Source organism: Platalea leucorodia (assembly GCF_965183815.1).
Source record: "Platalea leucorodia genome assembly, chromosome: 17".
Taxonomy (NCBI): domain Eukaryota; kingdom Metazoa; phylum Chordata; class Aves; order Pelecaniformes; family Threskiornithidae; genus Platalea; species Platalea leucorodia.
The window spans coordinates 3,323,174-3,347,791 of NC_138839.1; the positions used below are offsets into that span (position 1 = coordinate 3,323,174).

The 24,618-nt window shown below is 45.0% G+C and overlaps 1 protein-coding gene across 1 annotated transcript in view; it reads right to left on the reverse strand.

The window, feature by feature from the left end:
• Positions 1–924: 924 nt before the first annotated feature.
• Positions 925–24,618, reverse strand: part of PUSL1 (pseudouridine synthase like 1) — a 28,360-nt gene continuing 4,666 nt past the window's right edge. The window contains exons 3-8 of the mRNA XM_082328779.1: positions 20,527–20,714; positions 13,276–13,425; positions 10,911–11,084; positions 6,140–6,194; positions 1,962–2,124; positions 925–1,057 (exon numbers count right to left, since the gene is read on the reverse strand). Of these exons, the coding sequence (XP_082184905.1) occupies positions 1,026–1,057; positions 1,962–2,124; positions 6,140–6,194; positions 10,911–11,084; positions 13,276–13,425; positions 20,527–20,714 (762 nt within the window). The 3' untranslated portion in view covers positions 925–1,025. The remainder of the gene's footprint in view (positions 1,058–1,961; positions 2,125–6,139; positions 6,195–10,910; positions 11,085–13,275; positions 13,426–20,526; positions 20,715–24,618) is intronic.

Here is a 24,618-nt window from a genome sequence, read left to right on the forward strand (position 1 = left end):
TTTTATAACCAAAACAGAGATTCTGGTGTCATTCATGAGAAAAAAACCCACAAGTTACCCAATGTGTATTTTATTGCTTGGGTGAGTAGGCAAAACTTGAGATTAGAGTGGTTTTAAAAAAAACAAGCAAACAAAAAAAAGGAAAAAGAAGAAAGTTCTCCCTGCTCCGCACTACGATTCACATGCCCTCAGCTCACCGACAGACTCCAGCACGCTCCGCAGCAGCGCTGCGCCAACAGCGATGGAAGAGCAGGAGGTGGCACCGAGCAAATCGGAGCCCCACAACAGCAGGGCAGCCACCTTCTGGCTACAGAGCCCCCGCTGCCCAACGTGCTTCATTTCGTGATTAGGCCGACTCACTCACACAGTTGTTCCTGTGCTGCTAGCCCAGACTGTGACCATTAAAACCGGTTTCAGGCGACCTCAAAGGAACTTTGCTCTGTAACATGCCACAGCCTAAGGGCAACAGACATGACTTTGTACCAAGGAACAGGATAACATAAAAGCCACTACGGTTCAGGGAGAGAGTGACTGGTGATGAGGAGAGGAAATGGCGAGTACTTTCAAAGGCTGTTTCTGTAAGCCACTGCAGCAAACGGCACCAGCTGTCCCTTGCGCTGTGCTGTACAGAGGCAGGGTTACAGAGCAGAGGGGCAGAGAGGAAATGCTACGTTCTCCTCCGTTCTAAGCCTGTATCCCTCCCACACACACCACAGAAGGGGAAAAAACCAAAAACAAAACAAAAAACCCAAGCCCCACTCCTTCCTCCTCCTGTTTGAGAGACAGGCACCAGAATGTCAGAAAAAAAGAAAAAAAGCAGTTATCTGAAAGCAGCATGGAGTTGTTCTTCCTCTCCCCTTGGCAGTCTCAGAGGGCAAGAACAAATGATAGGAAGATGCCTACAGTCACAGTCAATGATTTTTATTGAGACAAGACCGCGTGTTGTGTAAAGAGCGCTTGGCAAACCTCCATCACGTATCCCCAACAACAGTCCTTTCAGACGGGGCTGTTATCTCACAGAGCTGCTATTCTCCTGGGGCAACTGTGGTGTCCAAATCTGAGAGAAAAAAAAAAAAAACCACATCGATTTAGGGAAAAAGGTGGCACTGAAACCACCTGAAAGCACTTCAGATCCGTGGTCTTCATTTCCTGCCTGGGCTCCCCCCACGGGCACAGCCAGCACTGTTAGGAAATGCACCATTGGGGAGGGCCAAAACCAGCAAGCAGCAGCTGCCTTTTCAAGGCCAGGCCAAGTGCTCAGAACAACATTCAAGCTCCTTTGTATCCATATTTCACAGGCACTGGATTAATCAGAGACAGATTAATCCTTGCGGTTTTAAATACCTGCTATCCCCAGCAGGAATGTCAAACTTCTATGACATCCACTTTCTATTTTCTGCAAATTTTCCCCTCTGGTTTTTTTGGTTTGTGTGTGGTTTGGTTTTGTTTTTTTTTTTTTTTTTAAGCTAAAAAGCTTAAATAGTTTAGATCAGATGCTGTTACTTTGAGAGAGCCACCATATAAGCAAAAGGATGATCTGTTTTCTGTCCTCCAGTCTGTACAATCCTCTCATAAATACCAAGGGAGAAGCGAGTGAACAGAAATGGATCCGTAGGCACTTAGATACCCCAGATGATTTGGTCTTTATACATGGTTAGGGACAGAACAAGAGTTTATGAGAACTGAAAGTCTCATTCATGTGAGATCTCACAAGTCATTGTCAACACAACTTCTGCAAATAAGAGGAAGGATTCTACCACGAAAAAAATACACAATTGTTCCACAGGAACTGCTGTAAACACCTACACAGTCTGGGGCATTCACCACGATGTGGGTGTCAATGAGCAAAGCCGTGAGCCATAGGTCAGATGGCACATAAAGCAAGCCTGGGGGTGCTACTGCTCCCATCAGGATTAGATGTGACTCCTACAAAAAGAATGCTGTTCCCTGCATTCACCTACCTGCTTCATTGTATTCCACTGATTTTAGAAAGAGTCCAGATGGCGGAGCCATGGCATTTGACGGAAAAGCCCGTGCATCTTTTATCTCCAGTAACTCCTTTATATGATGAGGCATTAACCTTCCCTGGCCAACTGCAACTAGAGCCCCAACCATTCTTCGGACCTGGAAAAAACAGGGAACACAGCTTAGGAGCTGCCCTTGTAAAACTTAAGGATATTAGGAAAGTCTGCCTGGAGTCCTGCACTCGTTCTACCAGCAGTATCGTGCTGTGTAACAGCCCAGTGACTACTGACAGCAAGTCAAGCTAGAAACCTCATCAGAGAGTTCAGTGCCTGTCACTCAGGAGAGACTGGTATCACCATGATTTCTTAATATGAGCCTGCTCCTGAATACAGGTACATCATTATCATTAAACCCACAGTTCCCAGAAAGCCTAATTTCTGGTGTTCCTCTACTGTTCCTAGTACTATCAGTTGTTCCCAGTGCCATACACTTTGCTCCTAGTCCAGCTGGGTGTTAAGAAAGAAGCATCTTCCCACATAAAGAATGCTTTCACCCTTGTTTTAGCTGCCACTGAAGTATCCTAAGTCGTGCCCCGACTCACCCATCAGGGTTCCAGCCAGTCCTGGCTGCCCCTTGCATGCCTTTGCTATCACATACCTCCAGGGAGCATTTCCAGGGCTTGCTTTATTTCTTCGGAAAGATCACACTCTCTTAGTCCCCAAGCATGCCCCAGAAGTCACAGTCACCCCACAGCCTACAGAGGAAAGGTGTTCTTTCCTCTTTTAGCAGGGATTGCACAGGCTGCCTAGGGGTGACATGACGCAGCGGCTAAGCTTGTCTGCAACGTGCAGAGGCACAGAATCTTCTAGTGACCAAAGCCGGTGGTAGGGAAGGGAAAAGAACTAGCAAAATTACCTTGCTTCCTTTAAGTCTTCCCTCCCTACAACTAAAGGCATTAGTAAGAATGAGATGAGGGCCTGTAACACAATGATCTCCAGCTTCACAGCACTGCCTTGGAGCAAGGCTTGTTCTCATCACACGTGGGAAGAAAGCCGAGCAGAGGATGGTTTCTGTGTCAGAAACAGCAGCGGCTCCCGCACACCCGTCTGCGGCAGGAAGCGCACATGCTTGCTGAGAGCTGAATTCACAGGTGGTTCTTAATACATAACCAACACTGTTTCCAGGTGGGGGACTATGTAGGGGCTTGCTTCTCTCTCAGACAGCCAAAAAAGTAAGAGGAAATAAAACCCAAGTAGGACAGCCCACAAGACAGCTTCCCCCCAGTGCAGCAAACTGGTATTTCAAACACCTCTGCATTTCACAACTTCCCTTCCCTCCCTCCACACTTGGCAATTCCAGACCTAGCGGCTTAGCACAAATTCCACACCAGTGCTTACCTCCTGCGTAAACACCCCTCATGCTTCAGCATCCTCTTGGCTAAAGAAGTAGGACTTCTTTACCCCTTCCTTCTAACACCCCTTCCTTCTATATCCCTAAAAGACATGCTGTTCCAGGAGGGCCAAGGCTTGTATCTGCCAATGCCACCTGCACACCAAATGCTAGGTCCCTGTGACTAGCTAGCTATTACACCCCCGTGCGATGCCTACACGTCTCTCCACCTCTTTCATGAGCTGAAGGTATCCTTCTGAAGGCAGAGTACTGACCACTCATCTTCCTGGTGGTTCTCATGTCAAGGTAGCCTCACGAAGCTGCTGTCGAGGAATAGCTGATACGTAAGAGCCCCTCAACTTGTGCCAGTAGTACTCTCAGCAAGGTGCTCCTAGAGGGACTTTTATCCAGAGACTAGCATACAGGCTACTATAATACCTACTTCCCACGGGCATCAAGAAAGCTAGTGCAAGAAGCAATTGGGGATGGTTCAGGGAAACATCTGTTTCCCTGGGGACACAAAGGACAAAGACAGAAGGACAGTCCTTTTCAGACTTCTGTTCAGCATGAAATAAATTTCAAGGAAAGCCAGTGCCACTGGAGCAAACAGGCACATATGAACAGTCCCATCATGAGAAATGCCTCTCTGAGGGGAAAGAAACAGCACGAGGCAATGACCTTGACCAGCCTGGTGGTATCCAGCTAGGCAAGAGCTGAACCCCCTCCCAGAAGCTGCCAGCACTTTGCTTGGGTGCCCGTACTCATTTTCACAGGAGAGCTCACACAGCCTAAGGGAACATGCCACAGATTTTCTGGGTCCGAGTCTTATTTGACAGAGAAGCCACACTGAAACTCAGCCCTTGCCATGGGCTGATCCCGAGCCACCACACTTTCACCATTTCCTAGTCACCTTTCTCTGTCCACGCTGGAAAAACTGTCCTCCAGTCTCAAATTTTACAGGCAACAGCAGTACCAGCCCACGAGGGGGAAACTGGTCAAGGAGACAATGTCCTGTCTGATTCACCTTCTCACACCGCTGCCAGAAATGCATCTCCACTTGCACAGACATGATCAGTCATTTGGCCTAAACAGACATTCATTTTATTCATGACCTTTCAAAGCATACCAAGCTCTCCAAAAACTTAAATGTAGTGCTGTAATAAAGCATTGGTCTAAGTTTCTGAACCATTAACATTTACAAAAGAATAAACCCAAGTCCACTAAGCAACCTGATCATGTTTATCACTGCTAAGGAGAAAGGTCCAACAAGCCAAGATGTATTTATCCAAAGGCAAGCACTGTCTCTCCCTATGTGCTCTGATCTTAAACTACACTGTGGAGTGCCAAGAGCCTGCCTTTAAGCAGATGGCACAGATAAGCAGCAGAGATCCTTGACTTATGTTATTTTATCCATCCCTCACTAGAGGTCATTGTATGCTGTGGCTTTAGCTTTGATGTCTCCACACGTGGAGTTAGCTAGTGTAAATGCAGACTGATGGTACGCATCCGAGATAGCCACGTGCTTGGTGCCTCCCTCCTTCTGCATGCTATTCAGCAAAAATACATACAGTTTCTGGGGCTGTTTAACCCTTTTCTCTAATAAAAACATCCAGATGTCAATACTTATCATAGCAGCTATATGAGGTGAGATACGAGGTCCATCTGGTCTCGTCTCCTCTTTATGATGGAGGGCAGAAGCAGATGCTCAGGTAGAAGAGTACAAGTTCGGCGTGTACAGCCTGCTCCTGCTTCACCACAGCCTGCCAGCTCGCTGTAAGGCAGCTGCTGCGAGCAAGGTTCAGAGAGGGCACGAGGCTGAGCCGTGTATTAGAAGTAACTGTTCTCTCTGCACAAGTCACATTTCCGTTTTAAGACGCTAAATGGGTTACCAGCATTTTTTCCTTGTCACAAGAGCATCTGATGAAGCAAACCCCTGCTGTATATCAAGCCCTTCTCAAGCATGTTGTTGTTCTTCCCTTGCTCATATCCAGACACCCACTGTCAGAGAGCTTACAGAGCATTACTTGGCACAGGATAAAAACAAATTCGGTTTGTCAAAACAGAATAAAAAATAGCTGCTTGCTGTTCCCACAAAACACTCCCTCTCTCCTCCAAAAACAAGCCCTCTCTTGCCTATTCTCTGTCTCCAGAGTGTGACCATGGCCAGGATAGGCAGACTGAGAACAGCCAACTCTTTCCTAACGAGGTGATCCATTAAGTTGTGGAGAGAGCTGTCTCCCCTGAGGATAGCAGCAAAAACCCCACTGGAGTTATTTCAAAGCAAACCCAGCGGAGGCTAGACAGCATGGCAGAGGGAAAGATCCTGCAGTCATGCCTGCACAGCTGAATCAGGTCTTCCCATCTCTCCTTTGTGCAATGCTGAGAATTACTTCATGCTCCAAAGCCAGAAAGTAAAATTCCAGGCAGTCTTTGCTGGGCCCAGTGCCATTCAGCAGAGCAAGAACATATGTCTGTTGGTTTTTACCACTCAGACTGCAAGGACAAAGATTGCGGAAACCAAAACTTTCCATCCTCCCACACGATTCTGTGACTTTAGACATTCATTTTAGACACAAACTTAAGAGATTCTGGTTCTACCAGATCAAAGAAAGAATACAGAACCTCACATCTCTGATGCTAGGTCACGCAGCTGTAACACCAGCTCTGCAACAGAGATGGCACTACACAGGGATGCAACATTGCTAAACTGATCAATAGTTACAGCGATAGCGGCACTTTGGCTCTTGAAGGCAAAGCACGTGCTGAATACAGCACCAAACAGTACCTGGCGGTAAAGAAATGATCTGCTCCTGAACTTCAACTCCCAGAACTCCAGTCTCCTAAAGAAAGGAACAAAAAAGCATTTAAAATCATATTTCAAATGGCTCTTCCACCCACACGAGGAATATGAAGCACAGGTGAACGCGGGTAGAATGAGTAAGAAGCTGCGCAGCCCCCAATTAACCTGAAACACCATCATGAGCTTTCAAACACCAGGCTGCTTATTTGCTACTCAGATGCAGACATTTTCTGGGGTGAAACAATTCCTGCCTGTTTTGTACGTACCTAGTTTTATGGGGCTTAATCTTCCTGCTGCCTCACACTAAGTATACAACCACCCAAACAAAAGGCAAAGGGCAACATAAAACAAGGTGCAACTTAGCAGTCTGCTAAGGTACTACTGATTTGAGGAATGCAGTCTGCAGCCTCCTGAAGAAAGGAAAAACCAACCACCGTAGCAAAGCAGCAACACCATTTCATTTGGAGCTGGCTTGAGAGTGTCATGTGGTCCTTACAGGCTTCGCAGAATGAATTTCAACGCTCAGCAATGCCTGCTGCGACATCCACGTGCTACCGAACGGCCAGGACAAGCAAGTTGGGACACAGACACGCCTGAGGAGTCCAGCTGCAGCAGCAGAACAGGCAATGGCAGACAAGGGAGCGCTCCAGGCTAGGAGTGAGCAGCGCAGGAAAAGGCAGATGAGTATTTGGGGATGGATGGATGCTACTATGCTAAAAGACACCCTTTCCCCTCACCAAATCTGTCTGTTCATATAGATACCATTTTCCAGAAAGTTTTATGGTAGTAGCCAATATTCCTTATAAGAGCTCTACTGAGGCCAACTATTCCAATACTTCACTGACACCTGCATCCTCTGCTAAATCTTTACCAGTCGCTTTCTAAATATTTTTATGGTTTTGCTGATGTTCCAGTACCAGCTCTAACACTAAACCCCAATGCAAACCTGTTCTCAGGACCAGTCCTGCAGGGAAGAACCTGTAGGCACATTTCCTTCCTACAAATAAAACCAACTCTGATATGCACATTAGATATATATAAAAACACACACACATGTGTATCATACATCAGATACGCCAACAGAGCACAAAAATGAGCAGGTTTTCACTTCAGTACCTGCATCTCCAAACTTCCATGCTACCAAGCAATCCTAGAAGTCACTTTGACAAAAGTAACAATAAAATAACAATAAAAAAATAAATTCACTAACAGTTTAAGTGCTCCTTATATCCCATAGCATTCCTACAGCAAAAAGAGACAAAGCTTACCTTGCATAATCCAGAAAAGCAGACATTTACATGCAAACCCTCTCCTCTCCTCCCTTGCAATGAGCCCAGTAACTGGCTATCAAAGGGCTACGGAGATTGGAATCAGCTGTGAGAAAAGCACAGCTGCAACAGATTTGTCTGGAGGGTCCAAATGGACAGGCTGGGATTGCTGGAAACACCTGAGTATCAAGAAAGGGGCTGCCCATTCCCCGGGCGAGGAGACAGCTCTTGCAAGCCACAGAAGAAAGGTGAAAAAGGGACAATGTGATTCACAGGCCCACACGGGGCATCAGGGCAGGGCTAGCGAGAAGAGAAACTGTGAAACAGTCATTGTAGGGAGCAGCCACAAGCTGTTTTCTCACTGGATTTACTGCTTTTAGCCCTCCCTGTCGTGTACGTTGGCATATGGAAAGGCAGCTCCTGCCCCCGGATTCCTCTTTATGTCAGGAACTGACAATGTTTCTGTCACTTATGGTCTGCTCTCCCCCGGGCTCGATGCACATGGCATACAGACATGTGCGCTGCTACACACGTGTGCAAATACCCAGCACATCGAGGTCATAATTCAGCTCAGCTCTTTAGCCAAGCACAAGAGACAATTTTTTCAAACAGGGACAACCCCCCCTCCCACCAAATTGCATGCACCTTCTTTAGCCAGGATTCTCACGTCTTGGTTGTCTTGACAAGATACATTAAGCTACAAAAGATGGGTCAAGATACTTAGGAAAAATACCTTGTAGACTTTCAAAGAGAACAAGATACTTTTCTTTAAGAGGGAAACTGTTTTTCTTGTCAATCTCACAGATAATTTTGCTTACCAGCAAAAAACCCAGCTGTCTTTTTCCACTCAGTAGCAGAAGCCAGCACCTTGCAATGAATAATACATATTCAGCTAGAAAACAGGTGACAGCAATCACTCTCCAGGAATAAGTGATGGGGCTGAGTCTCTGAACACATCCTTAGCATTCAAAAGGATTTTGTATGGATGGGACACTGACTCCACTTCCACTGTTGCTGAGCAACTGAGTTTGATGGAAGGAATCATTTTAACAGTTAGCCTTTTGAACAGACAAATGGTCAATTCAGAAGACTGGTTTAAGTTCAGAAAGGAAGGAAAGCATGAGAAAGAAAAGCTGCATTATTTGACTAGGAGACCATGGTTTATCGTTCTATGGATTCCTCCCTCTGAAACAGAAAATAAACGTTCTTAGATTAGGCTAAAAAAAAAAAAAATAAAAAAAATATTCCTATTTATAAGCCTTTACTGCTATCCCAGCCCTTTCATTGCAGGAACAGTTCATTCTGCTGCTGCAGTGAAGAAACACATGTGCACTTCAGGCATATTTGCTGTCTTATTTGCAGAACGGGCAAACACACACCGAGCTCCATGACTGCAACTGTTCCCATAGGGAGAGTTTTACAGATTGAAAGTAACTAGGACACTATAATTAAAAAACCCAAACAAACAAACAAAAAACCCAACAGCACTTAGCCTGTCACAAAGACCAAACCCCGCAACTTTTTTCTCTAGATCAGAAAACTCACAGTTGTGGTTATTACTAACAAAGTATTCTAAGAGTTAAGTGCCATTTAAATGCATTGAAAGTAGCCTTCTCAAAGCCGTCCCCTTCCGCCTAAACATTCATTAAATCAATTAATATCGACACATTATAAAAATGACTCACTATAAAACACAAGTTTGGATGCATGTGTCACCAAAAGCAAGAACACTCCATCAGCAACTAGCTCGATGCTTTTGATTCAGTTTTTAGGTTTACTCTCTCTCTCTCGTGAGCTGTTTTTGGCCTCATGAGGGATGGGTTTATGCAGCAAGTTATGCAAGAAATGGCAAATTCCTTTTTAAAATTAAAATCAAAGCCATAAAAAAAGAGCTGATCCATATTAAACCTCAGAGATTGGTCAACTGACAATAGCAGCCCTGGATTTGGAAGGCAACCCGGCCCATATGCACTTCCAGGTGATCTAGACAAGACTGTCAACGCTTATTTTCAGGTTAGCTCAGGTCTCCGCCACTTACAATGCTACTCATCATAAAGGACAAGATCATCTTGTGGATGAAGCACTTCACTGTTACTTGTGTCCCTAAGCATAACCACACTTGACGGAGGGAGGCCAAGCTCTCCATTTAGCAATGGCAACCCAATAACAAACAGCAGGAATGCAGCCACGTGACAGCACCCATTTTCCTCTCCAGCCTTCCTTTTCCCATGCGGACAGTGTTTTTTACCTGCAAGAAGGCGGCAAGTGTTTCATCTGGCACTAGCTGCCCACCTCCTTGCACTTACACAGCGGAGAGCAGCAGTCAAAGTGCCATACCCAACCGGGCGGCTCTTTATAACGTGGCTGTGTGTTGACAGGCACCAACACTGAGCAGGAAAAGCAGGAGTCGGAGAAGACAGGAGGAACTGAAAGACCAGGGTCACTCAGAGCATACAGATCTCTCTGGTTTTGCAGCTCCCTTTCAGTTTTTGTCTCATGCTACTGCTGGCAAAATATGCTGTTCTAAGACATGGGGAAAGAAACAGTGGGCTGTTTGCAAACTGCAGTGAGGCTCCGAAGCTTGGAGCATGGTACTTACTGTTACAGACAGCTCAGTAGGTATTCAAATCTACTGGAGGGTCACTGGGGAAAACGACAACGAAAAGTGTTTTCTCCCAATCAGAAAGCAGGAAAACGTGGTTTAGAGACAAACAGCAGCAAGGTTTGCTTTCAAGCTGAAACAGAACAACCATGTATCTGTGAAAGAAGCCAGCATGAAAGCAAAAGCCATGTTCAGACGATAAGTACCCATGACCTTTCTGGGAAAAAAATTCACTTTCTGCTAGAGAGAAAATACATCCAGCCACTTAATTTCAATACTTGCAAGACCTGGTCCTGAAAGAACCTGACACTCAATCATCTTTTGTTTATGCAATGACTGAGGAATATTGGACTTTCCTTCATCACCATCCCTTGGGAACACAGTAGGGATTACTGGTGTGAACTGAGCAGATCTGCATAGCTACAGCAGTGACCTAGGTGTTGGGTGGGTTTTTTTCCTTTTATTTGCAGCCTTTAGGCAAAGCTAGGACAGCAGCAGGGGGAAAAAATAATCCCATCCCCTGGCAGAGCTGGTCTTTAGCAATCAAAATGAGTGTAAATGCTGGAAGCACCTCATAGGAATTGCTCTGTGATTCCACACACCAATTTATAACATCCTGCCTTTTAATGCACAAACAACTGGACCAGTTTCCCTGCCCTCATTCCTGCTCATCTTCCTCCCTGACGACACTGGGGAGGTGAGGGAAAGAAACGTCCTTTCCAAGCTGTCACTAGGCAGAACCCTGCTGACACCATCAGAGGACTGTGAAGGCAATGCATGGCAAACAGGAGGTCAGTTCTCAAAGCAGTGCTGGAAAGCAGCTTTTTAGACAAAGCAAGGACTAGCTGATCAGAGCAGCTCCTCAGCCGAGTATCCAGGCTCTCACCTGTGTTCGTAGTGCTGGGACAGGAAACCAGAAGAGGGTCGGATGTCTGCCTGGAGGATGGTTCTGACTGGAGACTGAAAAGGTGTTTCTGAGTTAAGCGAGCGAAAGGTGCTGAAGTCATGGGTTCCCAGCAGGAACTGCGCTGCATCCTGCATGGCAGGCACGTTCAGGTAGCTGAAATTAAACACACAGACCAAAAGGAAAGGAGCATCAGGCGGGACCAAGTATGTTAGGTGGGTCAAAGTCTAATTAATTGACGAGAAGCTTAAACCTGGCACATAGATTTAACATTGCAGCACTGTGGAAACACATTTTGCAAGATGGAGTTTGTCTTATAATGGCCCAAACCACAAACTGAGATGCCAAGTGACCTGAGGTCTGAAGGTATTCAAAACCCCAGGCTAGATGAGGGGTTGGCAGGCACAGGCTTTTACACAAACCTTTATCCTGCTGTGCTTCTTGAAACAGTTCAATTCAAATAACTCTATTCAAATTGCTGGCTAGAGCACAGGGCAAGAGAACCAAAATCCTTTGCAGTATCTGGATCTTATAAACCAAAAAAGATGTTATCAGGTAAGAAAATATCAAACACTACGATGGTTTTCCAAACCTTAGATTTGCAACAGCCAGAAGATGAAATTAGGAAGTAACAGAAATGGAATGAGTGAGCAAATTCTCAGAGATGAAGCCAGTGTAAACCCAAGGCGGAGATGCAGAAGAAAGGCCCAAGAGTAAAACTCAGAATGTCAAGCGTCATTCAGATTTCTTCATTTGAAGTATTTAGGTCTGTTCAAAATAGTTTCAAGCAAAGGAATTTAGACAGATTTACTGATATATATGCTGAACAAATGCTTATTTTTATTCTATTTTTGTAAATTTCTCCTAAGAAAAGCCTGAGCAAGTATGCAAGTTTAAGTTTTTCAGATCTTAACAGACATCAAAACGTTTCTGAAGAAAACAAACATCAAGATGAGATTTTTCCAACATCATTAAATTTTTTCACTGTGTTCAATAAAAATGACTAGCACTTACAAAATCCTGGTCAGGCTGAGAAGTGCTGATGACACCTAGTTGGCAATTCAGATGCCTACAAAAGTTTAACATGTATTATGTGTTTCGTACACCAGATGTGCTCAGTAGTGCACACACTATGAGCTTCTCCACTACCAGCAGTCCAAATATCCCACTTGTTAGTAAGACACCTCCCATTCAGAATTTCTAACGTGCTCACCCTATCCTTTACATGGTATTGCCATTTGAGAAAGTTAACTGCAGTGTCTGGACTAAATTAAATGCTATTTCATAAAGCCTGAGATGAAGGCACATTGTGCACATAAGATCTAATTTTGCACTTTCATATTTACTTTTCCCTTCCACAGCCCACAGAAAAGAAAGTCAGCAATTTAATGTTAGGACAATGTCATCTTCATTCCCCTGCTTGGACAGTTGAGATTACATTTTTTTCCATTACCCACAATTGTTATTCTAATAGTGGTGATGAAATTGCCACAACTGGCTACAAACCTGTTTTTCCGTAATGTTGTGGAAAACTCCGGTTTTCTTGAATGTATGTTTATCTCAGTACAACATAAACTAAAGGACAATAACAAATTATCTTCTGGGTTTTGTTTGTTTTTTCCTCACCCACTGTTTATCATGTCCTAAGTTTGTTGGTTTTGGGGTTTTTTTTAAATGGCACTGAATTTGTTTTTCTTCCCTTGCATATACAAGCACTGATTTGTTATGACTCAGTGGCTACTCCAAGAAGACACGTGAATACTGAGCTAGATACACTGGTTTGTTATTATAGGGTTGCTCAGAGTCGTTGGCTCTCGCTATTCAAACATACCAGCACTCAGGGAACGAGAGAGCAGATTTACACGCAGTTGCTACCAGAAACAGGACTGGGGGGGGGAAAAAGGAGGGGGGGGGGGGGGGGGGGGGGGGGAGAGAAAATTCAGCCTTCATTCTTGACTGCCTGCATGGTCACACCTAAAACTCTGAGATCTGCTGTGCAATGCATTTCTGCCCGTCTGCATCACATCAGAGCGCTGTTCCTTCAGCCAGCTGTCCAAATGGCTTTGCTGTATGAATGGGCAAGGTCACCTGAGGAAATGCTCATCACTTCCATGGGGAGGGACACAAAAAGTTGCTGAGGGACCATACCCACAGTCATTGAGTATTTTCAGCAGTGCTAAGCATATTTACCACAGGTACAACTGACAGTATAATTAAAAAGAGCTGTAAGTCGCAGGTCTCGGTGAACACAACTCAGTGCAGTTACCCCCTCCCTACCCCAAAACCCAAGCCTTTCCAGAGCACTGGTGAGGTAGCTCCCCAGGGAGGTTTAATGGGACACACTTACCCGCCCGCAGGAGCCCAGCAGAGATCCCTTTCGAACACCGGTATTTGAGAATAATGAGTGCAGCCCACCAACAGCCGATAAATGTAGGTTCTTGACAGTGCAGAGAAGCGCGCATGGAAGCTATTGCTCACTCGATAGGCATTCAAAATGCTGTTGGGACAGAAGAGAATGAGTGAGATGGAGAGAAATTTCATACACTAATTCAAAAGCTTTTGCCTGGTCACCACGTAGCTAGGAACTGAAACACGCAATGGATTCTTTGAGAAACTGCACTTAAAACTAATTAAATGTCATTCTCTCCTGACAGCCAATAACTAACCAGTGACCAAGGATTTGCACCTGTAGGCTGCCACAGGCACTTGTCAACTAGAAGAAGGCAAAAGAGCCTTGGCATCACCCCGTCATCAAATACAGAGCAAAACTGACTTTGGGTCATCGATCAAGAAGGTTTGGGGATGCTCACACCATCACAAGAGGCTAAGACCAATCAGTCCTTCAGCCGACAAATGGCAACTGATAGCACGTGTTCTTCGTTGCATAGTGAAACCAAATGCCTCACCCAGCCCATCAAATTGGCTTGCATCTGGCTGCGGGGCCATGTGCTCCCAGCCGTGCTTAAGGTGAGAGGCAGCAACTTCCCCAAGCAAGCTGACTCTCTCAGTCTCCAGATGAGGGGCACACCTTATGAACACCATGCTTTTGCAGAACCATGGTCCCAAACGTGAGTGGGAAGGACTCCCCCAACAACAGATACCTCTGTGCTCCCTCTCAAAGGCGGCTACACAGCTCATTGTAGCAGATGGAGTGAGTTGAAACTAGGCCATTTCCCTCCCACCTCCCCCCACAACCTCCAAGAAAAACAGGACTTTGCTGCAGCAATGAAAATAAAAGTGCACCCCACCATCACCTAGATTGAGTCTATCTGAAAACAGCAGAAATCTGCATGCAGGAGACCTCCTGGGAACCCTCGTGTTTCACGTGTGCAGAAAATGGCTTTTGGGAATGTTCGTGTCTACTCGTCCTCGCCTAACTCTGGGCAGTTAACTCAAGAAGCAGCTTTCTAGGCAGCTGAACTCCCCTGGTTTCTTCTGTAAGCAACAGGGAGAAATCGCCCTGTTTCTCTAAGCCAATGCCACCATTACCATCAGACAGACAGCTTGGTAGCCAGAAGGGAGGGTAGGAAGGCTGTCCAGAGACGAAAACACCCTTCTGTCTGGCAAGGGAGCTTCCCTGTGTTTCTGCACCTCCCCCAAAGTGTCATCACTGATCTGAACATGTCAGCAGCAGTTTGTACTGGATTTGATCTTCCCTTATCCCCCAGTACTGGCTGCTCCCCACACTGCAGGGAGCATACAGCAAGGAGTCACTTATTACACAGGCATAATCTCTCTGCAGGTCTTACTTTAGAGGATCCTTCTCCTTAGAAGGTAGTTTTTCTCCTGCATTCCTCCTGTGCCTTTCTGTCTTTGGAGTTTGGCCTAACGAGGAGAAGGGACCCAGGGCAGCCAAAAAAATACGATACCATTTGGGACCAAGTAATAGACAAACCTATTTATTTACTTTAAAAAGGTTGGTGCCTCAGGGATTTTTGCCAGCTCAAGTGCCTCTGGCTCACATCCCTTGACTGCAAAGGCTCAGACCACAGAAGAAGAAGAAATTAAAGCTGAGCCACAGGCCTCCACAAAGATTTGCAATAACAAGCCCAGGAGACTGCTCCATTGCTATAAACTCTCAGTAGAAACGCAAACTTCATCCTCCAGGCCTGCAATGCAGCTTGAACCTAGGACTTCCAGACTCTTCTAAACACAATAATGTAATTATTACATTTATTTTCCTCTGTCTACATGCCTCCACAAGCATTTCATCTATCTTGAACTTCTCTTGTTAATGCTTATGTGATTTTTATTAAATAACCACCCTTTTACTCCTTCCGGTAGCCTGATTCTTTCAGAAAAGCCTATTTATGCTCGCATGATTCTTCAGTGCAGGCATCCTTTCCTGGCTCTCCTAGCAGATGCAATTGCTACCATAGGCTCTTTCTAGCAAGGAATGCCCTTCAAACATACTACATTTCAGGCCTTGTTAAGATTCCAGTTTTTGAAAGACTGCTGATAAACAAAGACTTATGGCATTCTTTAGCTTTTCAACAGAGTCTGAATTTTGGAGAAGGTTGAAGGAAAAAAGCCTGAAGACATCTAACTAGAAACGGCAATGTATTAGATACAAATATGTCCTCCAGAAGTACATCCTTCTCTCTCCACTGACAACAGAAATTAAATGCCGATTTGCAGGAGGTGGGAGGAATCCCAGCTCTGTCTTGTTGTCACCCAGACAGCTTTTACTGTGTGCTTACAAAACTGAAACCAGGAATAGAAGGCATGAGCCTACTGTATTACCATCCCTACTTAGGTGACAGCAAAGTCCTCCTAAAGCTACCCCATCTATGATATACACTCTGATCTTTGTGGACAAGATCCTTTCAAATATGCTTTGCAAACCTAAAAGACAGATCAGTTGATAGAAGAGACCCATCATGCTACAAAGAAGGTTATTATTGCTGATGATACAGGCAGCCAGCTTGGAATCTTGTTTCTCTTCCAAGCTCTATCGACAATAATGTGTTCTCACAAAGATCCCTCTCTCCATCACGCCCTGCCTGCAACCACATGAAAGTGCTGAGTTTTTCTCTTCATCATCAGGAGAGAATTCTTCTTGGCAAAGTAACATTTACAGAGGGAGGGGACGGTTGCTGAATATGCTGAGACTCATGCCCGTCACCAAGCTCCTTAATGGAAAGCAGCTGAACCGTTTTTAAAAGGTTCAGCCCAAGGGAGGAAGGAGAAGCAGAGCTGACTGCACCCTGATAAACTCAGATTCTCTAACTGATCAGGACTGTGTTGCGTTCTGTCAGAAGGTATCACCTCCCGATACATACCTGTCAGATCTTAGCGCGAGACACAAAACTTTTCCCGTCTGTGAGATCCCACTGCTGCCTCCTTTTGGAGATGCTCTCTAAGTGAAAACTTCCTTCAGCAGCAATCCTGTTTGCTCTTGGACTGAGTGAGCAGTCACAGAATCACAAAGCTAGCTATAACTACGTATTTTTATGACTCCTAGTATTGGAGTGGCAGGGTCACACCAGTAGTTTTAGCTCTCTAGGACAACTTGTTCCATTAAAGCTAGAGAACACAACTCACAAGTTACAAGCCTAAACTCAGGAGAGAGAGACCGAGATTCAGTGGCTGGTGGCACATAGAACAGACGGATTATTGCAGTGGTGCCCTCTGGATGTAAATCAGATAGTTTTGACTCCCAAACAACTGCTTTAATCTTTTAAGGAAGGAAATCAAAACTATGACCTACTTCATGTACCCTGTTACTGCCGGAACATCCACAAAGGGTTTGACTTCCAGGGTGTAAAGATTCTGACCTAGTTTTCAGTCTGAGCAAAAATAACAACCAAAACCCTACATAAGTCAAATTCTATTTTAGATTTTTTTTTTTTTTAAATTGACACAGCAGTCTGAAAAGAAATCACCTCCAGCCCCACCCCACAGCAGCTGCATTAGACTCTTTACACATACGCCGCAGAAGGTGAAAGCTGTCAAGGGACAGTAACTCACAGATGTTAAGCATGCAACTTAGATGGCTTGAGAGAGAGATTTGCGTTGTGTTCTGGCCTCTCGCTGCACAGGAATCTAGCGGCTACTTTGAGGCCAATGGAGGAACTGGATTTGTAAGCATAAAACTGTCAATCCTATATTATCATGCTAATATTCAATCTCAGGTTTGGGATGCATGATCTGACTTGTTACTGGATGGCTGTGGGCTGTGTAGTAAAAGCAGCGAAATCAGTATTTGCTTTTCTTTCAGGTACCCACTGTGAAACCTTTGCTTTTAGAGAAAGACTCAGCCAACTCTGCAAACTGCTGAAACACATTTTTGCAAACAAGGGGAAGAGAAATTTCCCTTACGAATTTCTGGGGACTGACGGTCATGCATTTCTAATGGTAGCCACACTCTATACCAAGCCCAAGCAGTGTAACAATCATCTCACACTGCCCTTAGGCTGAGCTCACCCACTCCAAGACATCGCAAGAAGGTCTCAGGGAGGGACAGCAACAGCTAAGCTAAGATGGACAGTCAGAAGATACAGGATCAAAGGGGAAAAGCGGTGTGGCCTTATGCTGTTCCCAAAACTGTCTGAGGGCTGTCAAAGGAACTGTGAACATCCAGGGAAAAAGATCAGTTAAAACAATAAAATGAACAGCCACTAACAGGAACTGTGTGCCTCTAGTACTGGGGCTCTCACCGTGCCTTCCCGCCCGAGCTCAGATTCCAAGGATTTCACTTCCTCTTCCCCTTCCCCCTCTGATGGCTCCCGGGGGTTTGTTTGGAGGTGAAAGAATGCAGCTGGCTCCAAGACAGCTGCTGCAGCTTCTGCTCCAGTCACTTGACTGAGTTGAGAGCCCACAGATAGAAGTTCCCTCTGTATTTAAACAAACGCAAAGCATCACTGACGTACAACTCCAGAAACGCTGCAAAATCCAATCCCGAGGCCATGAGAGCTGCAGGCACTAAACGCTTCTTTGGCATAGGCCCACAGAAGGTGGGATCCCACTCACAGCATACCTTGTTACTGCAGCAAATGTCAAGTCACCAGTCTCACACACTCAAGACTATCAGCATAGGTTGGAATTTGTTCCCTGGAGTTAATGTGCCCTCTAGACATGACATAGCAGAACTCTGGAGGCAGAGTCTCTCCACCTAATACTGCTCCTTGCACCAACAGAGCACATGGTCTAGGGAATGGCCACTGGACCAGAAGCTGACCCCTTCAGTCCATCTCTGATTCACACTGAGTCAGTATAAGGTCTGGAGCAAGCTGTGTCAGGGACTGCTAAACAAGACAGCGCTTGGATTACCCCAGGTAAGCTAGTGCTGGAACAAGCAGCTAGTTAACCTGTGTTTCACACAACGTTAATGCAGATGCAGAGTGTCTGCAACCTAGCTAGGCTCTGCCCAGCACTGCAGGTGTCATTGGCATGTCCAGGGCATGCTGGAACATCTCACCCCCTAGTCACATCTGTGGACTAGCTGCCTATCTCTGCTGCCAACCAGAGGCAGGCAATCTGCTTTGTTGCTTCTAAAAACAGTAGCAGACACCTCGGAGAGTCTGATCCTGGGGGCCTAGTTTCCAGAGGTACCGAACACCCACCAGTGTAGCCAAAGCTAGAGGAGACTCTGCCAGGATTGCCTTCCTCAGGATCCTTCCTTTGCTTAAGGTTTGAATGTTTGCAATATGCTTTGAAAAAGTCAAAACAGCTGACTGAATTGCAGATCAACACCTTCTGCAGAGCATGCTGCAGCTTCAACCAACTCATACTAACTCAATCTTTGCTTTATACATGTGACACGCATGAAAGACCTCCTGGTAATAAAACAACACCATCCTTCATCTTTCCCTCCCTCAGACTCCAAACTCTTTGAGCACCTGCACATTTAGAGCTGGATTCACTGTTCCCCAAGCCCTGGAGAACTAGAATCCTCCCTTGCACAACCAAGAACAGATGCAAGGATGATGTCAGTCCTCAAATCCCAGGCCTTGCTATGTCAGCATTTAGGTCAGGCCCTGTTTCACAGAGAGGAGATTAGAAAATAAAGCAGACTGGGTGAAGCGGGAAGGGGGAGTGTACTTCACAGTAATGTTGCTATTTTTACAACAATCCCTTCATTGAGGTGGGGAGGGACGTGCTTTTTTGTCCTGGGCTCTTGCTCTGGCATGGGGAATTTGCCTCCATAATCTTCCTTTATGTTCACGCCACCAGACATCAGAAAGACTGCAGTAAGGTGAAACAGAGCAACCTGGGCCTCCGAGTAATTTCCAGTTGGCAACTTGCATCAAAGTTCTTTTCCTCACCTAAATACCTCCTATAAATTACCCATCTTCTTGCACAACACTCTGAAGTGCTTTGACACACTCTTCAGTAGCGTACCACACAGAGATTCAAGTCCTATTGTACCAAATGCCGTATCGACAAAGACAATCTGTGCCTTGAAGAGCTTTTAGTTTATGCAAATAAGACAAAGTAACACAATAGAGTGCAGCAAAGCAGCTGCAGGCAAGTGGCATGTTGATTCTATAATACAGCACAGATTTGGCTTTTAGTCTAAAAACCCCGATGTTTCACTCAATTTACACTTTAACCATAAAAATGTACCCATGTCTGGGGAAAAACACAGAAACTGTTTGACAGCTGACAGAGAAACTGCACAACAGCTTGGGAAGAAAAGCAGAGAACATGAAATTTAATCCACCTTTTCAAAAATTCACAGGGCGTAGTAATTACTTATGTAATTGATGCAAATTCCTAACAGAAACTGTTGGTTTAATGATCTTTTTTTCTTGCCTTTGGGGGTGGGCATTTAGATCTAGGTCTCATGCAGAATAAGCCCACTCTGAAATTCTGCAAGAGGTAATAAGTAACAAGAAGAAAGAAAAGAAGAAAATAGGAAGAAGAAACGGCTGTTCTGCTCTCTGTAGATTGCTGCATCAAGTTCCTCACTACATCCACACGCAACTCTCCCTAGTCATTAATAGTTGGGTATAGTATGAAAAGGACTTTATCTATCCCACTGAGTAAAACATCAAGTCTTGCTACAAAAATATTAAACTGGAGCTTTTGATGTAACTTCCATAAAGCATGTCAAGAGGTAGCCTTGGACTAGCAGGGAAGAAGAGAGGCTGATCACATAGGAAGGGAGGACTAGACTACGCTAACGCTAACAGCAATTTTGTTTGCTTGTTCTTTATCTTTTTGCACAGATACAGGTGAGAGGCAACACTGCAGACAAGTTTTTGCTAAGTGCTAATTCAATAAACAAAGAAAATTAGGGAGTTTGGGGAATAAAGCAGCACTGAAAGTTAACATACTAATGTTCTGGCTCATGTGTGAAACTAGAGTCCTCCCAGTGGATTCAATACTTACTTACCCAATCTCTCACAACAACTCTTGTTTTAGTGGTACTAGCACAGATGATCTAACAACAACAACAACGGTGGAACGAGACTGATCTTTAATGTGCCAGGGGTCTGGTAGCAGCAGAAACACACATGCGCATGGGCGTCATTTGCCAACACATACAACAGGGGAAAACATATCTTGTGGGTGAAGATGGGAGATCATTGCTGCATTTCCTCCTTTCTCCAACAAGGGCAAAACAAAACATTTTGACTTGCCGCCAACTCACCGGATTGGCTCAGGCTTCAGGTGGTAATTAAGACTGTAGATGAGCTGTTTCTCATTAAACGCTGGCTTCCCCGGTGCTCTCTGGATGTCAAGGTGAGCAGAGTTGCAGAGCGCATGGACACCAGTATCTGTTCGACTCGAGATGTGGAACTTGATGGGAACAATGGGTTTTAGGTTCTGCGCTGCCTTCTGAAAGCCAACACAAGATAGATTCATGAATAGCTGACTTGCTTCGAGTTAGCTAGGAAAAAAAAATCCACCTCCTTGCTAACCACATCTCCTTATTGTTCACACAGAGAAGTAATTGGGAGTTTTACCATGGGCTGCGAAGAAAGGGATGGAGAGGAGCCTGTTTGGGGGACTTCTGGGACCGGTAGCTTCTCGCCTTTTGTCCTGAAATCACCTCAAACAGAACATCCAAAATGCCACGTGAGGTTCCTTACATGTACAAAATAAAGTGAAAAATATTAATTTCCCTACCCTTTGCTTTATATCATTGGGTGAGTGGGAAAGAGGACAGGGAATTACCCATTTAAACCCAGATGCTACGCCTGCAATTTACTGCTAAGAACTGGACTCAGATTGCTTCAGCAGCTCTTAAAGAGCCGCAGAACCCAAGCCTTAAAGGGGTGGAAACAGCACACAGGGATGTCTAAATCACATCAGCCAAGACCCCTGAAGGAGCTCAGGCTGCATCCTTTGCTTCCAGTGCAGGCCAGAACGTAAAATACTATGGCTTATTGCTGCAGGCAGAAGTTCTTTTCCATCCACAGTGGGAGCAGGGCTACAGAGGGCAACATGCTTCCATTAATTGTTGAGAGCAGAGGAGGAGCCATGGGACCAGATGAGTAGTAGCACAGCACTGATGTAATGCATTTATTAGTCCCGCTGAGAAATACAAATATAAACAGATCTAAGAATCAAGACACAGCTCTCATAAAACACACCAGTAGTTGAGGAGCTGACACTGAGCTAGCCCAGCAGGTACAAATAACCACCGGACAAACACATGCCACTGGCAGTCACAAGACGGAATTTCCTTATATTCATTGCTTCCACAGTTGCATTAATGCAGGACTTGGCTAATCCTCGAGAGCACCGTTTTGTCCAGGAGCTAGAGTTGCCTTACTATTCAGGCGATGTCTCACTCACACTAAGACCTCTGCCATAGCAAGACTAAAGCAGAAAATGACAAAACATTATTTACCCCATCACAGAGTTCAAGTTTTACAGTCACAGAGTTCAAGCTTATTGAAGCCAAAAGGCCCTAAAATTACACTGCAGCTGATATGTACTTTAAAAACTAGTTAGCAAACTGTATTGCAACAAGCTGAAACTTCCTATTCTTAACACAAGGGGAAGGGCAGCCATTGAGATCGCCTAGGTTCTGTATACAGATTTCATCCTGGATTTGCTGGAGAATCCACCTGTGGCTGGGATTGTTGTTTCCCTTTCCCAACTGTTCCTCTCTACACAGCTGGCTTTTATCCCCACCCTGTTTCTGCCTTTCCATTCTGCCCACTAACAAAGGGCTGGCAAAACAACTGGGTGAATTGCTACAGGTTCCTGCTGGTAAAGTAAACAAAACCCTGCTAAATGAGTCATTAATACAGTGTCTTTTAAACAAGATACACACACAAAAGAGAGAGCACAAAAGAGATGCTAACATGGTTAAGTAGATGCTATATATTTAAGGGTCTGTCTAGACTGGCCTAAGTTCAGCAAAGCCAGGGTGGGTTTTGGTAAGGGACAAACACTGGTAGGTCAGAAACCTCGGTATTCCAATAACTTACTAATGCAACGTTAAAACCATAGTAGGTCTTACCTACAGTAAGGTTTTAAAGTACGTTGCTGGAGCACTGCAAAATACAACTTTTTTCTTTGCGAGGACAGGCCCTTAGACAGAAAATCCAATGCAATTTGTTACAGTGAATGAGTGAAGCATAACTGAAAGACTTGAAAAACAACAAAAAAGCAGAAAACCAGATAAAAGACTAGAAATTTCCTTCTCTTTCCCATCTCCACTCCTGAGTAGTAAGCCCAGCAGTGGTCTTTATTAGATTTTAATTTGGTACCAAGAGTCAATAAAGTTTGAACTGCTGACTCACAAATGCCTTCCAGACTCCTACTATTTGAGCAGACAGGATTCTGGCCTCTCGGAAACATACCGCTGAAATGCACAAGGAGGCAAGGAAAAATGTAACTGAGCTGCAGGGGAAGGCTTGGGAAACAGAACAAAAATGACCCTAGCCCTTTCCCCTTCCTAATCCTCCTATTTGGAGTTCACATGTGGTTACAATTAACAATAAAAATCTTTATTTATCACCCTTAAGCAGAGAGAAGCAGACAGAAATTAAACAGTTTTCTGCAGCAGACCTTGGCTTGTGCCTCAGCAATTTGTCTTAAAGCAGAAGCTGCATTTTAAGAGCAAAGTTTCTGCAAAGATACCTTTGGGTTTTGCAGGCTCCTCCCTTCCTCCACCCTCTTCTCCCCCTCCTTTCTCATCAGGCGAAAACCAGCCAGTAAGTGGGGGTAAAGGGAGAGAGAGAACAGGAGAGAACATGGAAAACATCCTCCTTTCTTGTTATGGGCTTGGAGAAGTTTGGATGCAGCACTCCTTTGGATCCCACACTGCATCCCATTTTAAGCACTGCATCTGAACAAAGCTGGATAATAGGTAATAGGAATACTGTGTGGATCTCTTCTCTGCCAGCGGGAGTTGAGCCCTACTGGAGAGCAGACTGGAGAGGCAGAGAGGATTGCAGAGTCCAAGGCAGATCTGGTTGTTTCCCCTCGCTCAGGTCAGCCAATGAATCCACAAAGGTGCAGGACGGAATGACAGGTCCAACAAATGGTATTTTCACAGCTGCCCTTCTCTGGCACAATTTGCTCGCAGGCACACCTCTCTGGAGAGATGACTGAAGGATATATTTGTGCTGGGCATCCAAGGAGGAATGTGACCACCATCAACAACAAACCTGTTTGTGAAAGCTGAAAGCTTTGTGGATTCTTCCTCCAGCCTAACAGGCATGCAGCTGACAATATACTACCAACTGCTGCCTCCAGTTTCAATTTTAATTTAATTTATATCCCATCTTAATTAATCTCCTTAAAGAGAGAATTTCTGAACTGCTGAACTTTGCAGGCAATTCAGAAATGACCCCTTCACCTACGCAAATGTCTCATATCTGTACCATCCAGATGTCCTTTGAGCCTATAGGAAGCTGATGGTTTCCTCCTCTGATTCCTGTATACTTTAATCTGTTAATATCACCCACACTGAATTTCAAAAAAGACGCATTATTTACATTTAGTAATTGCTTGGATAGCAACCAGTTTTTCCCACCCTTTCAGAAAAAACAAACCCCTAAAACAAGCAGACCTTTCATCTGAGGAACTCAAAAGGCTTTACTGCTATTAATCCATATCCCTACCCTGTTGGGTATCATCTATGGATTCCTACGGGGGAAACTGAGGCAGACGTTAAGCACTTTACCCACAGGCACCCAGCTAAAAAGCAATAGAGAAGATACAGGAATAAAGGAGCTGGGCTGTCCTCCCATGTGCTCAGAGTTCACAGGCTCTGCTCCCTTCTTTAAGCCACAGAGCATGCAAATATCCTTCTCTTTAGCAGGTGGTACAAACACTGAAATCTTGGCTTGGCACCTGCTGAAGGCCTTTCATTGAGCCAGATCTCATCCATTTTCATTTAGTCTTTACTTCCTGAGTCATGGTCTTTCCAGACGACCATATTCCTGGAGCAGCAAGAAGCATCCCAGGGTGCCAGTTTATACCTCTAACATGCTGCATACCCGTGATGCAGGGGAAAGTATTACTTGCATTTAGTAGGTCTGTTCTACTAACAGGTTTCATTCACTAAGCACTTCCATATTTTGAACCACACTGAAACTTCCACTGTTGTGTGCCAGAATTATATGAATCCACATTCCAGATCACTATTATTTCTCAAAGCTCTGTTCTCTTCTCACGCTGTACAAACGCTGGAAAGGCGAGATGAAGAACAGGCCCATTAATGTATACCACCTATGGCGGGGAAGCAAAAGTTCATCCACTTCTCTCCCTGAAGTCTAAA